The sequence below is a fragment of the Sardina pilchardus genome, chromosome 10 (assembly GCF_963854185.1).
Source record: "Sardina pilchardus chromosome 10, fSarPil1.1, whole genome shotgun sequence".
Classification (NCBI taxonomy): domain Eukaryota; kingdom Metazoa; phylum Chordata; class Actinopteri; order Clupeiformes; family Clupeidae; genus Sardina; species Sardina pilchardus.
Window position 1 is genome coordinate 12,431,133 of NC_085003.1, and position 16,943 is coordinate 12,448,075.

At 43.3% G+C, this 16,943-nt stretch overlaps 2 protein-coding genes across 2 annotated transcripts in view; one reads left to right on the top strand and one right to left on the bottom strand.

Annotated features, from left to right (window-relative positions):
- Positions 1-1,382: 1,382 nt before the first annotated feature.
- On the top strand, positions 1,383-4,247 carry pex11a (peroxisomal biogenesis factor 11 alpha). Its single transcript, XM_062548354.1, has 3 exons — positions 1,383-1,685; positions 1,971-2,086; positions 2,558-4,247. Exons 1-3 carry the CDS (start codon positions 1,630-1,632, stop codon positions 3,124-3,126), a joined length of 741 nt encoding a protein of 246 aa, XP_062404338.1. The 5' UTR covers positions 1,383-1,629; the 3' UTR covers positions 3,127-4,247.
- Positions 4,248-6,709: 2,462 nt separating this feature from the next.
- Positions 6,710-16,943, bottom strand: part of LOC134093999 (RNA polymerase II elongation factor ELL) — a 33,113-nt gene continuing 22,879 nt past the window's right edge. Inside the window, exons 5-12 of the mRNA XM_062547351.1 lie at positions 15,934-16,175; positions 14,608-14,732; positions 12,013-12,127; positions 11,024-11,507; positions 9,970-10,033; positions 9,197-9,368; positions 8,977-9,021; positions 6,710-8,811 (exon numbers count right to left, since the gene is read on the bottom strand). Coding sequence (XP_062403335.1) covers positions 8,701-8,811; positions 8,977-9,021; positions 9,197-9,368; positions 9,970-10,033; positions 11,024-11,507; positions 12,013-12,127; positions 14,608-14,732; positions 15,934-16,175 — 1,358 coding nt within the window. The 3' untranslated portion in view covers positions 6,710-8,700. The remainder of the gene's footprint in view (positions 8,812-8,976; positions 9,022-9,196; positions 9,369-9,969; positions 10,034-11,023; positions 11,508-12,012; positions 12,128-14,607; positions 14,733-15,933; positions 16,176-16,943) is intronic.

The window sequence follows — 16,943 nt, forward strand, 5'->3', positions numbered from 1 at the left end:
TCTAGTGGTACTCCAAGTTTTTGAAATTATAGGCTATCAAAGTATAATAAAAAAAATCTTCACCATGTGATTACAAGTTAAATTCAAAGTGTTAGTCTTTCTTGGGGAAAAAGGTGCAAAGCAGTATATATGTAAAATGTAGTTAAATTGGCCTACTGTTTTACTGTTTACCATTTTAATGCCGGTCATAATGGTGGTACTTGGAGAGGCTACATGCTCAGAGAAGTTAAGTCTCTCTAAGAAGTTAAGAGGACTTAGCCATAGCCACTCTCAATGCTTCAGTCACAGACATACTGTAAGAGCAGTTTCAGTAGAATGCACTCTTCAAACCAAACTGCATAGGATCTCATAGCTTTTTTTCTTTCATACTCTTTGACAAGAAAGTAAGAAGGAAGATAGGTCTGTAGTTCTTCACACCAGTTGGATTAAGTATAGCCTACATTTGTTTAGCGCAGATGTAACCCTTGCCTGTTTAGAAGAAGAGGGGGCTATTCCAGAACTGAGTGAAGTGATACACGTGACTGCCGGTACAGTAGATCAGCAGGTACTGTACAATAGACTAGAGTAGACGGCATAGGCTCCAAAGACCATGTTGGACGACCTTGCTGAAGCATGGATGTCACTGGAAAAGTGATGGCCCCAGTGAATGTCATGGAGCGTTTCCAGACCCCCATCATGAATCTGACAAGGCAACACAAAGTTATTATTCCAATACTAATGTCAATAATAGCAGGTCTTCACACTAACAGCCTTAACCATAACAATTAAAAACTAATAGGCTACTAATAGTGTTGCCATCTCAGGGACATCATTGATGTCAATTATGTAATTATTTCCCTTTAATGTTCCACACACAAATAAATCAGCCCAATAGTTGTTCTTATTTGTCTTTTTCACCATTGAAGAGCTACTACTAATTTCTCAAGACCCAGAAAGGCAACATTTACAGATGAGCTTGCCTGAAACTAGGTACAGAAGTAAATTAGATCATCCAAATGACATGTAGCCAAAATGAGCTCCATCTGTTCCCCAAATCACTGCAATATTGGGATCATAATTGCTATACTATGTATGCTTAAGTGTAGTTTATTTTGTGTTACATCTAGGATGTTCTGGAGAAACGGCACGTTGTCAGGAGGATTGGGTGCATCTGTGCATCTTCATTCTCATCGTCTTCACTGGTATCCTTTTTGTTCGATAACTGAACAACTAAAGCCTAAACAATACTATACAATTCAAATGATTTTCATAACTTCTGCATTGGTGACATTTTACCTGCTTTATAATTCATGAACATCATGACGGGACCGGAGAGAGTAGACTTCTGTTTCACACGTGCATCAGAGACTTGCGCTCACCGCCCCCTTGTAATTGTGAACCAATGGACCTACTTCCTAGTTCACGATAGGGCTTGGGACCAAGCTACCAGCTAGCCATACTAGCCCAAGTTTTGTCAGCTGTTAACATAGTCAACGTAAATTGTTAACTTAGAAAATGGCAATGAATTGTCCAGGTTACAAAGATAAGTAGATATAACGCTGACAAGTCTACAGGTCGCTTTTGGAGTTGTAAAAGCACGCATTCCTGGCGAACAATCTGGTAGCAAACCTAAACCATCGATAAGCTGTCATGGAGTCTTACATACAATTCACAAACCAAAGCCAAGGGAGGGATCGAATTTTAAGGTCTGTTGAACAACCAGTATTAGACAATATTATACAAGAAAGGTAAAGCGAATCATGACCTTCACCATTTCAAACTGGGTTAATGTTACCTAATAGTCTCTGTTCGGTTCATTTTGACACGGTACACTCTGGAACGTGCCAATTAAAAGTGTAGAATATTGGCGTTTCAGTTTGAAAAGTAGTAAAACATACCTGATTGGCTATCTCCCTCACTATTGTCAGATATTGCATGTATATTCAACATTAGATAAAATAACTAACCAACCCCTATTTTGTTCCTTTCAGAGCAACCCAGTATGCGTGCGCTCTTGCGAGATATATGCTTCGAAATGATCCCTCTAGGAAAGAAATGTTGATGAAGCTGCAAAGTCTTCAATCTAACATGAGTTCAGGACGCAAATGTGAGTGAAAATGTCCTGGGATATATCAATGTCTGTGTGAGAAATCGAGAAAGTACACCGTGTACCCAAGCTTCTTATATTTGCTGCTCCATTGCACGCGATGGCTGCACACTGGGTCATCGTATTCAGAAGGTGCTGTTACTGCAGTGGCAATCCGCTCACAGTGTTGTTCACAAGTGAATTTGTAAGCATTACCGGGATAGAGGTGGACTTTGATATGGGCTAGGGATTATGAAGTTTATAGGCCTATGGCTGGCTGAACCCCCAGAGCCAACCTGTTGCCTACATTCTTTTTTTTGTATGAGGTTAGAAGAATTTAAATCTCTACACTTTGATGTAATTCTCTCTCTCTCTCTCTCTCTCTCTCTCTCTCTCTCTCTCTCTCTCTCTCTCTCTCTCTCTCTCCATAAACTTTACATATTTGATTTGAAGAAATATGAAAGAAATGCTGTTTTTCTATCTTTATTTCAGTGTTCAGACTGGGCAACACCGTCAATTCGGTCGATGCTGCCAAGCGCACCCTGTTGCTCTCTGACCCCATCCTTAGATTCTGCCTCACTGTTGCCAACCTCAGCCGCGCCCTCTATTTCATCTGTGACAACGTGCTATGGGCAAGAAGCCTCGGACTGGTCCGAGACATCAACAAGGAACGCTGGAGTCTGAACGCCACCCGCTACTACTTTGTGTCCCTGGTGATGAACCTGACTCGAGACGTGTACTTGATGGCACAGCTGATGGTGCAGCGGTCACGAGATAGGCAGCACCAGCAGAAGGTCCATCAGCATCTTAACGAGAGCCCAGATGTGGCCTGTGTGGTGGTCCCACAGCTGGATGCCTTTGTATTTCTTCTTATCGAGTGCCTCAAAGGCAACCCTGCTGTTGCCTTGGATACTGTCAAGAATGTGTGTGACCTCTTCATTCCCTTAGACAGGCTTGGAGTATATGAGACCAGTGAAGGGGTGGTGGGGTTCTGTGGGCTCTTGTCATCGCTGCTAGGCATACTGTCAGTCCTGAAACCCCACTTGAAAATCAAGCCATAGAAATATTTTTTTTCTGGAAAGAAAGGAGAAGTGATAAGAATATGGAATGCATTTTAAATGCTTTATAGTCTAACACTGGATGGATTCACCTATTAAAAGACACTAGCCATAGGAAATCTCCTCTTGAGATTTGTCACTCTTAACCTTCTTAAGTATTGCACTTATATAAGGGGTTCACGTGATAGTTGATGGAGTGGCTAAGGGTGAAGCTTCACAAAGATCAACGAATAAACTGAGGGTGGAAAAGAATGTCAAAGAATGAAGATGCACAGACTGAATAGGGAATATTGGGAAAGATTGAAAAAGGGAACAAATTGTGAAATTGGCTCTGTAGCTGTTGTTCATCTGTTCACTAAATCAGACAGGGTATCAGCCTGCCTTAAGCAGCAGAGATTTAGATGCAGTTAAAGCTTGTCCTTTCTGAGGACTTGACACACTTTTCTGAGAAAGACACAACTTGCAGTGTACTGTAGGTCAGATTTGGATTCCGTTGCTCTTTATGATTTATATGTCTTGTATATTATCCTACGACACCCCATGTCCATCAGGTGCTAAGTCTCTCACAGCACATACCCTTTTTTTGTGATTCTTACACATGATCAAGTTTGATCTGCCCCACTACTCAGAAGACTTGAGTATTTGTGTCCTCTCTTTGTATACTTTCTAGTACTTTCTTACAAATACAGTGTTTTCTATGTTTTTACGAGCATAGTGTTGGATTAATTCACTCTGAAAATCTAGCCGTTTCTGGTCTTGTCTACCTCACTATTCAAATATGTCAGTGTCATGTTTACTGCGCAATGTTCAGTTTCTTATCTGTAAAGAAGCATCTCCGGTTCATTCAGTCTGAATCACCTTTAGTACCTCTTGATAGTACTACAAATCTTTGAGAAATTCTATTTTGTTTAATTGTGGTTACAGCTCTTTTTTTTCAAAATTGAAATGGAATCCGTTATTTCAAGTGGGAATTAGTTCCTTCATTGAAGAGAAAAATTAGAAAGTGCTATTGAATTGCCCACAAAGCCTTAAACTGGGATTTGACCGATTGTTACCATAACTTGTTTGAATTAAAATATTTAAATGTTTTATCTCTAAATAAATTATTTTCTAATGGAGACTGATCATTTTCCTGAGTGCCATTTATTTTTTAAATTGATCTTCACCACAGTATTTCCTTAATATCAATCTGACCTATGCACTTCTAAAAGTTTTAGTACCATGACAAAGGGCAGAGGTAGTTGCATAATGTAGTATCCACCCAACTATTGGGGTTTACTCAATACTCAAAGGGACCTGACTCGGTTTGGTAACTTTATTTATTAGTCATCATTAGTCATCTAAATCACACACACCCAAGACCTTATGAGTGTGTGAAAGATCAACTAAACATGGTACTGATCTGAAATATAATGGTGACTACCTTGCTTTCAACTACTGCTATATTATAGTGACACCATGTGGATGCAAGTGTGCAATGCATGTAGGAATATTGTGGAATATGGTAGACTCTTCAACAGGGAGCTTGGCACATTGAACAGAAATCAGATATGAGTGCATATATTGCAAATGTGAAGCACATTTCTAGAGTGTGTACCTCCAGAGTGCATTGGAGCAAGTTGCTGTGTTTAGCTGACAATTAGTACAGGCTATCTGATATGTCCACAACTTTCTATGTACCAAATGATATACACAGGTGAAACTATTAGAATGATCTATTTACTATTATTAGAAAAATTAAAATGTTGTGCAAAAGTTAATTTATCTCAGTAATTACAAGCCTTACAAGGTGAAACTAATATATAATATAGACTCAATACATGCAGAGCAAGATATTTCAAGTCTTTGTGTGTTATAATTTTGCTGATTATGGCTTACAGCTTATATGAAACTCCCAAATTCAAAATCTCAGAAAATTAGAATGTTACATGAAATCAATAAAATAAGTATTTAAAATACAGAAATGTCGACCCTCTGAAAAGTATGATCATGCATGATGTATTCAGTTCTTGATTTGGGTCCCTTCTGCATGAATTACTGCCTCAATGCGGCGTGGCTTGGATGCTATCAGCCTGTGGCACTGCTGAAGTGGAAGACCAGGATGCTTCAATAGCTGCCTTCAGCTCTTCTGCATTGTTCAGTTTCATGTCTCTCATCTGTCTTGTGGCAATGTCGCATAGATTCTCTATCGGGTTCAGGTCAGGCAAGTTTGCTGGGCAATCAAGCACAGTAATCCCATGGTCATTGAACCAGGCTTTGCTACTTTTGCCAGTGTGGTAAGGTGCTAAGTCCTGCTGGAAAAATGTCAGCATCTCCATAAAGCTTGTCTGCTGCAGGAAGAAGAAGCAGGAAGTGCTCTAAAATGTCCTGGTAGATGGCTGCGTTGACTCTGGACTTAATGAATCACAGTGGACCAGCACAAGCAGATGGTATGGCTCCCCAAATCAACACAGACTGTGGACACTTCACGCTAGACGTCAAGCATCTTGGATTGTGTGCCTCTCTCCATGCTTCCTCCAGACCTTGGTTTCCAAGTGAGATGCAAAATTGCTCTCATCAGAACCACTGGACCACTGAGCAACAGACTAGTTCTGTTTTTCTTAAGGCCAGGTAAGACGCTTCTGACGTTGTTTGTTGTTAGGAGCGCAAGAGGACCACATTTGAAGCCCATTTCCAGGATTCGTTGGTGTGTGGTGGCTCTTGGTGCACAAACTCCAGCCTCAGACCACTCCTTGAAGCCCCGTCACACTTTTGAATGGTCTTTTCCTGACAATCCTCTGCAGGCCGTGGCCATCCATTCTGCTTGTGCACCTTTTTCTTCCACACATGCTTTGATACAGCACTTCGAGAACATCCAACTTCATTAGAAATTGGCTATTGAGGCTTTCCCTCCTTGTGGAGGGTGTCAATGACAGTTTTCTACACAACTGTCAGGTCAGGAGTCTTCCCTATATTATTTCCTATGATTGTGAATACTACTGAACCAGACTCAAGAGATCTAAAGGCTCAGGAACCCTTTTCAGGCAGTTTGGATTAATTAGCTGATTAGAGTATGACACTTTGAGCCTATAATATTGAACCCTTTCACAATATTCAAATTTTCAGAGATTTTGAATTTGGGGTTTTAATAAGCTGTATGCCATAATCATCAAAATTATCACAAATAAAGGCTGAAAATATCTCACTTTGCATGTAACGAGTCTACATAATATCAGTTTCACCTCTTAAGTGGAATTACTGAGATAGACTTTTTCACAATATTTTAGTTTTTCGAGTTTCACCTGTGTGTGTGTGTGTGTGTGTGTGTCTGTGTGTGTGTATATATATATTACTTTCTGGTGCAAAATGATCAGCTCACACTGTACCCTTTGTCAGTATTTTTGAGCAATTGTTTTAATGATTGGCTGTTTTGGCCAGCAAGTTTCACACAGAAAGAGCTTTCCAATTTTGCAACCTAGAATAAATACGGCTATGGCTAGTAGATAATAAGATGTTTGTCAAACTTTTCTGAGGTAAAGATTTGATTAGCAGAAAATACATAAATGCAGTGAATTCATAGATGGAAAGTACAACAGAAGCCTTCAGGTAATGCGGTCCAGTTTATTTAAGGCATCTACAACAAAACATGAAGTAGCCCCATGTAGGAATGAAACATCAAACGTACGATAAAAAATAACTATCCTAATTTGGCAAATCTATGAGTTTTCTTGCTCGGAACCAAATTCTGATTGAGAATTCAACTAACACTGAATGAAATACTTAACAGTTCAGCACTCTCCAGAGGAGAAACTTTAAAGCGCAAGAATGACACAAAATACTTTTCATTAAAACAATGCACACAAGGTCATGGGCACAGCAATGTGATGCAAGCTCAAGACACTGTAAATTTAAGTGTTGACAAGTGTTGACAAACTGTGACTGTTTGAAAGAATTGAGACAGGCCATATGAGCCTTGCTTCAAAGTCTCATTGTTTGGTCTTTCAACTGCACATCAATTCAGAACACAGCAGACCCCAAGCCAAAAGAAAGGAGACTGAGAACATGTCATCCTTTGATAACTGCTTGGTACATTGTTCCTCACATGACATGAGGCGAGAACATTCTAGAAAGTGATGCACAATCAGTTGAACCTTATCATTAGACACTACGTGGGTCAAAGGCAATTGCATTGTTAGGGTAGGTAACCTTTGGGAGGACTCCAAGTGGAATGATGAAAATAAGACATTTGCACAGGAACAAAACATTTACACTGAGAGTTGAAAGGAGGGGAACATACATACATATAAACAAACAAACAAATAAAAACACGGCTCATCTAAACAAATGTATAGTCTTCAGAAAAAATTCATGAGAACATACAAAAACAAACTAAATGTGCTTTCAGAACATGATTGTGTCTGCTGTGTGTATGCTCAGTGTCCAATGATAATAATAATAATAATAATAATAATAATAAAAATACATGTAATAATTACCATTATTATTATGGCAATAAGGACACCATTGTGCTGTAGTGGTTGGAGACTAAGCCTCCTGCTACAGTGGTGTAGGAAGGATGGCCTCTGCTGCCCTCATGAATCCTACGGTTAGAAGCGCCTTGCTCTTGGACAAATGTCCAAAGAGTCAACTGCTTCACTCGGACGAGGACAGAAGAGGCCACTAGCCCTCCTCATCCTCATTTTGGTTTCCCCGAAACACTCGAGCAGTGGGCTGACATTGATGCAAATTAGTTAGTGGATGAGGAGGCAGTGAGAGGCTTCCTACCAGAGGCAATATCAACAGGGCCAGGTGAGTAAATGAACACGTGTCAAAATCACCAGCACATCTTCCATAGATACCCACAGTATAGTATATCTCTCAGCTTTCCCTTATTATATCCAGTGATTTAAACCCATCTTTTTATATATGTTGTGATCTCATGTATTTTTTTTCTTTTTCTTTTTTTACAAATGTACATTCAGTAATATAGCAAAATAGACACTGTATTTAGTGCTCAATTACCGAGCAAACAGAAGACTGGGTATTAAGATTCTCTTAACCCATCCTGTCTTTATGATTGTACCATTGAACACCATGGCGGCTCCATTCTGATGTCTTGGCCACATACCAAAATAAGTAGAGGCGTCAGAAGCTTTATGCCCCCATTTCATTTCAGAGAGAGAGAGAGCAAGAGAAATAAAAAAGGATTTTGGCTTTTTAATTGTGTCTCACAATATATAGAACACCACAAATCCCTGTCCACGTCAACACTCACACACACTCTCTCTCTCTCTTTCCCTCTCTTTCTCGCTCTGGTGAACATATAACAACAGACATTAAAGGGCACTGTCACTAGTTGGTGGTCTAGGCCAACTTGAGTGTTTACTCCTCTGGTTTTCCTTGCGCCCGCAGGCTTGTTTTCCTCCTTTTTTTCCAGTTTCTGTCTTTCTTTCTGTGTCTTCCTCGAGAGAAGTAAAGTGAGAAAGCATTTTCTGGGACTAGGCAGAGCCAGAGGCCGGACTTCAGTTCTGGGCGGTTCCTCGGGGAGAGTCTTTTGGTCTGTCCTGCTACTCATAGAGAAGTGAGGAGAAGCCGTCGCTACGAGGGGGTCTGGGACCGGTCATAGTCCAAGATGAGGCCTTTGATGTGCGACAGTTTCTGATGGAGATATTCGCAATGCTTCTTCTCTTCCCGGTACTCCGGAAACTTCTGCAGAGGAGGTGATGGAAAAAAACAACAACCAGTCAGCATTTTGTGTGTAGTGGGGGGCTATATTCCAAGAATCAATGAGGGAAAATGTAGTTCAAAAATAACAATATGCTTCAGCAGATATGAGCATTTAAATTTGAAAAGATATCTGAAATGATTACATACCTTCTTATACCTTTTATACTTCTGGAGTATTTGTTCTTCCATTACCTGAAATGTAAGACAGACACTTAAATTAGTTGGCATTGCAGTGGAATTATTACCAATACATTAATTTACTGGATTTCACTTGGAAGAGCAAGCAAAAGAGGACAATACAGTGTTTTAAGAGTCTGCTTGCTGCTTGCTGTCTGAGTAGCTGATAAGAACTGATGTTGTCACACACCTTATACTCTTGCGTGCCAGGTGAGAGGGTCTTAATCTTGGAGCCCAGCTGAATGAACATCTCCGTAACCTTGCCGATCCGGTCGTGCAGGTCCCTGTATTCATCATACTCAGCACAGAAGTCCTCTTTATACTGTTGACGTTGATCACCACCAGTTATAGTGATGTATTTTCTGCGGAAAGGCACCGTAAAGTTCAATTAGTGATGAAAGATCAGGGCTTTATTTATCTGCATACAAGACCTACAAGGCAGGACAAAACACACATGTGGTCCAACAAAAAAGAGTTTATCTGAGGAATAGGCATACACTATAATTACGTATGCAGATACATGACTTATGCATTCTACATACAATGAAAAATGAACAATAAGTCGATTAATGATGCAGACTTTGAATAGGATCAACACTGCCTTTCATTGTGGCTTGAAAATTGTCTAAAGGTCTTACACACAATAGTGTAACTGTCCAGGCACACACTTTCCAGCAGGGGGCACTGTCTGTCTATTATCTTTTCCCCTCACTTGTGGTAGGTGATGGACCATGTCTCTAAATCCTCAGTATGCACATACAAGCAGTTCCCATTAAGGATTACATTGAACATAGACTGTGGTTCATAAACTTCACATGTTTATTCAGCAGTGATATAATCTTTACATCCCTCCTCTGAGATAAACCCAGGAGATCAATGCACTATCCATTTAGATAAGGCCCAAGTTAACTTGCAAAAATCAGACCATGTGGGGGCTGTGGGGGGTAGTTCATCTGAACTTACATTAAATAGTCAGGGATGTCCTCGGGAGAGCCTTGGCTGACAGGTGTGTTGGCCATTTCATGATCTGTACACACACACACACACAGAGGGAGAGAGAGAGAGAGAGAGCAGGAGGGAGAGAAAAAAAGCAAATGGGTTACACTAATCTGCCAATGCAAACGTGATAAAGGCCCCATCATTCCTGGCCTGATGGAGTCGTTTATCAGGGCCTGCTGATAAGGGGCCGCTGCACTCAGTGACGAACACGAACGCGAGCACGGGGGCCAGATTGGGAGGTGTGTACTCAGGGCTCGGGCAGGGCTCACCAGCGTCTGCGCCGCCTCGAAGGACCATCGGTCACACAGCTGTTGCGCAGTCAATCATCAACAGAGTTTGCCGCGGGAGCCGGCTGGGCACGGCCAGGAGCCGAGGCAGGCGTCCGGCACGCACACACACACACACACACACCACGGCTACCCTCTAGCCCTGTGATCCCGCTTGACAAACCTCCAATAGGCCCCCTCTGCTTGGGCAACTTTGCTTTCTGCTCTGCTCTATGTTGGAGATCAGTCAGCGCGTAGATAGCAGACATGGCACTTGTCGGCGTGGGTATACAGAATAATGCACTGGAAAGACACCGTAGTAATTCACGTCAATACGTGCCATTTTACTACCGTGACAAGAGTTGATTAATGACTCCATGACATCATTCTGTGCCCATAGCTGTTGGTTAAATATTGGTCTGTCTATCATACAATAGCATTGCTATTATCATAGACTATCAAGACTGATATTGTGCTCCAGTGACATGGCAAAAGAAATCTAAAACTAAAATCACAGTTTACCTTTGGGCTTTTTTTGTTGATTAAAGCAAAGCATAACCTTATCTTCTTAATTCCCCTTAAAGTATCAGAAAAATAAACAATGGTCTGTTATCGGCCATGGCGAAAAGCCTAGGGAAGCTGTGGTGCAATCCATGCAAATGTGGATGTTCTGAACGAGGACGCTGGGTAACGGGTGTGAGAGGGAGAGGGAGAGGGAGAGGGAGAGGAGGGAGGCATGAGGTTGTGCCTACCATTGAGATTCTCCTGATGGTGTTTCAGATCCGGGCTGGTTTCCACCCACTCCGTTTTTAAGTGCTCTCGCTCTTTGTCCTTGTGCTTCTTGGACTTCTTCTTCTTGTGCTGGCCGTTGGCTAGCGGCTGCTCAGTGCATACTGGGAGGTCAGTCCGTACTGGGGGGTCAGTCCGCCGGGGTTTGGGGCTACTCGCCGCGGGGAGGTCGGGCTGCAGCCGCTCGGGCTTGGCAGCGACGTCCGGCTCGCCGTGGCCATGGTTGAGCCGTGGGTAGAGGCCGTTTTGACCGTCCTGAATGCTACTGCTCGTTCGGTCGAAGTCCAGTTTCATCGGTAAACTGCTGTTCCTCGGGCCTATGGAGGCTCGGCCCATCGAGGAGCTCAGATGTCCATTGGAAGGTGATTGGAGGGGCAAACTCGTGTCTAGTAACCGTGGCTTCTTGGGAGTCGGGCTTTGTGAGTTGTCGGAAGGCACTGGGCGTTTCTGAGTGAAAGAAACACAAAATGAGACGATATGAGGAGGGAGATCTACTTTTTCAGAAAGCCCCACAGGCATAGATGAACATGGAGCGAGAGGGCTGCCACAGCACAGGCCAGTAGCCTAATTGGCTTCTGCAAAATGGCAGTGACAGAACTGCCTCCAGCACATCCATAAATAAAAAGCAGATGGTGCCACACCAAGGGCCTCTTCTGAAAGACTTTTCATTTCGTCTCTCGGTTTATCAACCTTTTTTTTCTGTGACAACTGCTCTTTTTGTAAAACAACAGCAGCAACAACAACAACAACAAAAAAACAATTTAAAATGTTCAATTTAAGACACAGTGGTTTCAACATTTCTGAAACTAGTGTTTTTCTCTCTTTTACTTGGCTTTTCACATTTTAAGATTCAGAAAATAAAAGAATTCCTCCGTCTGCCGTGTTACTAAAAAGAGTCGAATGTGTGCTCAGAAAAAAAAGCTGCCATTTCTTTTTATAGGTGTGTATTTACCACAGAGGGATTCTTGACTGGACTGAGCTGGGATGGAGAATCCCCAGGGGTTTTGTGGAATGAATGGCTGGACTGTAAACTCCTCGTCTGGCCAGGACCCAGGGGCTGCAGCTTTCTGTGTGATATCAGAGAGGGAGATGGGAGATTTCATTTCAGCACGTCATGCCCCCACATTCTCACTCTATGACTTCTGCATATTTCAAAAGGAGTTTGTCAGAATGACCATAATTGTTTATTGCCATCCATAATTATTAACTTTGAGCAGGAAGCAACCATATATGAAAGTAAGAGAGGGAGAATTAGAAAGACAGAAAGAGGGAGAGAGAGTGTGAGAGAGAGAGAGAGAGAGAGAGAGAGAGAGAGAGAGAGAGAGAGAGAGAGAGAGAGAGAGAGAGAGAGAGAGAGGGGGGGGGACTATACAGTATGTTTACAGGGAGGCAAGAAATTCAAACAGGAAGAAACATTTGTCTCTTGTCAACTTTGGGGATCAAGGTTCACAAGCACTCGGCCATTCAGCCAACCATAAAAACAAACCTCAGCAAATCAACACAGGCCCAACACCCATTCAACATACAAACAACATAGCTACATTAAAATAAAACAATAATCAATAAATAATAAACAAACAAACAAATAAATAAATACACACTGCATTTTTTTCATTTTCCACTCATAAAGCTCTACACACAAAACTGTGCGTAAGTAGAGAAGAGATTAGGGGACAAGGCCCAGTGATCCAACCTGTGTCATGACGTCCAGCCTAACCCTAACCCAACAGTTCCTCGTGCATATCCGGGTAACGATAACATCTGCGGTAGGCAGGCACCAAGCTAAGCAATGTCCTGAGTGGGAAAATAATAAGCCAGATGTGCTTTCTCTCTCTCCCTCTCTCTCCCTCTCTCTCTCTATCTCTCTCTGTCTCTCTCTGTCTCACTCTTTCTCTTTGTCACACATACACACATACACACACACACACACACACACACACACACACACACACACACACACACACACACACACACACACACACACATACACAAACAGAGACGCACACACACACAAACAGAGACACACACACAAACACACACTACTGGCAATCTGCTTCCTACAGCTCTTTCCTCAGATAGAGTGCCCTTTTGTCACACATAAAAATCATTCCAGCCTAGCAGTCTCACTTTGGCCTCCTAAGCTGTAAGACCAGGGGGAAAATACCTTTCCAAGTCATGCACAGGAAATCCCACACATAAAATTAGACAATGATAAGTTTCATTGAGAAGACACTATATATACAAACATAACATTATCCTGACATAACGACATTCTCTATTTCCATATATAGATAACTCTCTTTCTTATACTGTAAGTACGCATACATCTCAGCTATGCACTTCTGGACATTTGAGTAACTTCAGTCCCAGTGCATTAATCCCTCTGAGAGTTTTCAAACCTTAACCCCAATATCATTGCAACAGTAACAGACTGCTTCTGCCAGCACTCTCTCTTGTCGCCACTCATAAAGTAGAGGGACGGCCTGAAACTGATGGGAATTAAACAGCATGTGGGAGATGGCAGGCCTCCCCAAAACAATTGATTCCCACTGCCAAAGCTCCATCCTTGGCACAGCGAGTGCTGGCTACCTTTTGTTCTCCTATTGTTTGTGGCTACCGGTAATTGTAGTAACTCATTTGCCTTCTGAATGATTTCATTAGGCAACACCAGGCAACAAAACACCCCCCTGCTTTGAGATGCTTATTAACAAATTCCATCTTTGCAGATAAATACACATTTTGTCCTGTTCGTCACAACAGGCTGTCAGTTGGGGACCAAGAGTACAGTCTTGCTGGGTAAATGGCTGGTTGTTGTCCTGGGCACATCGCTCTTCCCAATTACGGGAGAAGAGGAGAGCAATTACCTGAGGCAAACATGGCTTTAATGGTAAAACAGTGTCCTGCTCCAGCGAGCCCTTTGTGCCCGGGTCGATACGGGCCAACACGCCCAACATCAGGGAAATCACTTCATCATCCAAGCAACCTGAACCCTGACCATAATTCCACCATCAAATAACATTAAAAGATGAACTCTTACAAATGTATTATGTTACAATAAATTGACATTTATTCCCTACACACAGACACTTCTGTATATCTAACACGACAGAAAAGTACCGTCTTAATTTCCAGAGCTACATGTTCCCTGGGTATCAGACTGTAGAGCTGAAGTCCTGTTCATTCAATGGAACCAGAGAGGGTTAAAGCGGAGCGAGAGGTGCAAACGTTCAACCATTTCCACGTTCTGTTTTCACAAAGGGGAGGGGGGGCGATATCCCCCTTTAAGCAGACCTAGAAAGTGAAGTTACATTTGAGCTGAACTGCTTGCCAATCTGGCAGAGACCAATATCCCACTATGACGTCTTTGTGACACACCTCTTTAAGCAGACAGGAACTGTTCCAATTTTGCTTCCATAAAGATGCATTGTGTTGCTCTATCTTGTCAGTAATTAAGGATCTTTGATGGAACCAAGAGCACGCGGCCATGGGAGTGTGACTCCTGTGTCCGTCTATGATGTGTGTGAGATGGAGTGGCCACCAAACCCACCTGGTGAGCAGTCTGTGTATGAGTTGCCTCTCCTCCTCCAGATAGCCTGGCCAGTCTCTCTGGACCTGCCGGTAGAACTCATCCTTCAGGGTGAAGCTGTGCTCTTTGGGGTTGAGTTTTGCCACCTGGGAAACACAACACAGACGCAGAACTTCTTGAGAACAAAGATTCATGTGGCTTCAATTAAACTGCAGTTATATTCTATTATCTCACAACTGCAGATGATTACAGTAATTTACACCATCATACATCAACCTCTATTGTCAAAAGTGTCAATTCTGCAATGTAAGCAACCCCACCTTATACCCTCCAGTATACAAACACATACACACACACACACACACACACACACACACGCACACACACATGCACGCACACACACACACGCACACACACAAACACTAACACACACACACACACACACACACACGCACTCACACACTCACACGCGCGTACACACTCTTGCACACACACACACACACACACACACACACGCCCACATACACACAAACGGTTGCAACAACAAACACATACAAATACTGCACCCCTAAAAAACAAGACCTCCCATTTTCCCAAGTGTGCGCAGGCACAAACCCATAAGCTCCATACAGTAGACGCCCCAAAACAGTGCTGCTGCTGCTGCTGGAATTCTACAAACGGGAGAAGCTCCACCCTCTCCGCTGTCAAAACACGTCTTCACCTCCAGAGATAATTAAAGCACAGGCCTAATTACAGCCGTCAGCGCAGCGCCGCAGACTCAAGACTCAGGCTCCGCTTCACCACTGCAGTGGGACCCAGCTATACGTGCAAGCAACGCGCAGTGCATCGAGCTCATGACGCAGACAGAAAAGCAACCTACTCCCTCTGACTATAAGGAAGTTCAACTGCTCTAATGCGCTCATATGTAGTGTGAGTGTTACCTACAAAAACATACCTCTACTGTGATATAGAAAATGGGCCTATGTTGTGTCCATGTATTCTGAGTATTCTGAGAATGTTTCTCCACCCTGCCAGTGAGTCTGTGTGCCACGGTGTCTTTATCAGAGTGTTTACAGTATGTGTGTGTGTGTCTGTGTGTGCACGTGTGTGTATCTGTAAGTACACATCCGTGCCTGCGTGCCTATGTGTGTGTGAGTGTTTGACTGAACAAGCAAGTGTGTGTGTGTGTGTGTGTGTGTGTGCGTGTGCGCGCACGTGTATGTTTGTGTGTCTGTGTGTGTGTGTGTGTGTGTGTGTGTGTACACGCGCGTGCGTGTGTGTGTGTGTGTTGATGATTAAGTGAGTGATTTAGATAGTGTTACATAACAGGTCCACTCCGCCACGCACCTCGTCCAGCACGACGCTGAGGTCGGCCTTGTCCTTGGGGTTGGCCCTCTCCTTGTCCAGCCACAGCAGCAGCTCAGCCTTCCTGTAGGGCTTTAAGGCCAGCACGTGAATCACGCGGTCCCTCAGGGGCCGATGGGCCACAGGGCTGGGGGCCCCGCTCCTCTTGTTGCTGGGCGAGTGTTTGTTCATGCTGTCTGCAGATGGGGGCAGGCCTTGCTTTCTCTTGATCTTCACACATTTACCTGCAGGAGGAAGAGAAGAGGAAGAAGAAGAAGAAGAAGAAGGAGAAGAAAAGAAGGAGAAGAGACCCGACCATGAATGACCACTCACTTGTTGACTTTAGCTGTGGGCTGTGGTGTTCATATTTCAAGTAAATCAATTGACACACACACACACACACACAGACACAGACACAGACAAGGACAGAGACACACACAGACACACACACACACACTCACACACTCACACACTCACACACAAACACACATGCACCCTGAGGCTGAAAAGCCCTGTGGCCAGGAAGGCCCCCTAAATGGGACCTAAATGAGAGAAGGATTAGGACTATCCCAACTGCCTTCTCCTCTCTCAAAGGACGAGGCCTCTTCAAATATCACCGCACCACACAGCTGGCAGTGAGGCTGGCTGGGCTACCGTTGTGCCTAAACAAAGCCATGGATGCAGGTGGGGGGGTTGGGAGCCTGGAGGGGTTGAAATTAGACACACAGGATGTGGCCGATGTTGCACTTTGCCTTGAAGGATAATGATGTCTGGGCTGCTTACAGTGCTGCAAACACCCACACGCCGGAACGGCACATCACGCTCAGGAAATGTGCCTTTAAAACAAACACCCTGGCACAGGACTCGCATGACCTCGTCCACTGAGTCACACACACACACACACACACACACATTAGAGTGTGCATGAACAAACACATATCCAACATTCACACACACGTGCGCAGAGACACACACCCACACACCCGGCCTTGCGCACACACACACACACACAC

Coding starts and splice junctions, on each gene's coding strand:
- pex11a (XM_062548354.1), top strand. CDS start 1,630: ATGGAGTCTTACATACAATTCACAAACCAAAGCCAAGGGAGGGATCGA. Junction 1,686..1,970: donor GGGAGGGATCGAATTTTAAG/GTCTGTTGAACA, acceptor TGTTCCTTTCAG/AGCAACCCAGTATGCGTGCG. Junction 2,087..2,557: donor CATGAGTTCAGGACGCAAAT/GTGAGTGAAAAT, acceptor TCTTTATTTCAG/TGTTCAGACTGGGCAACACC.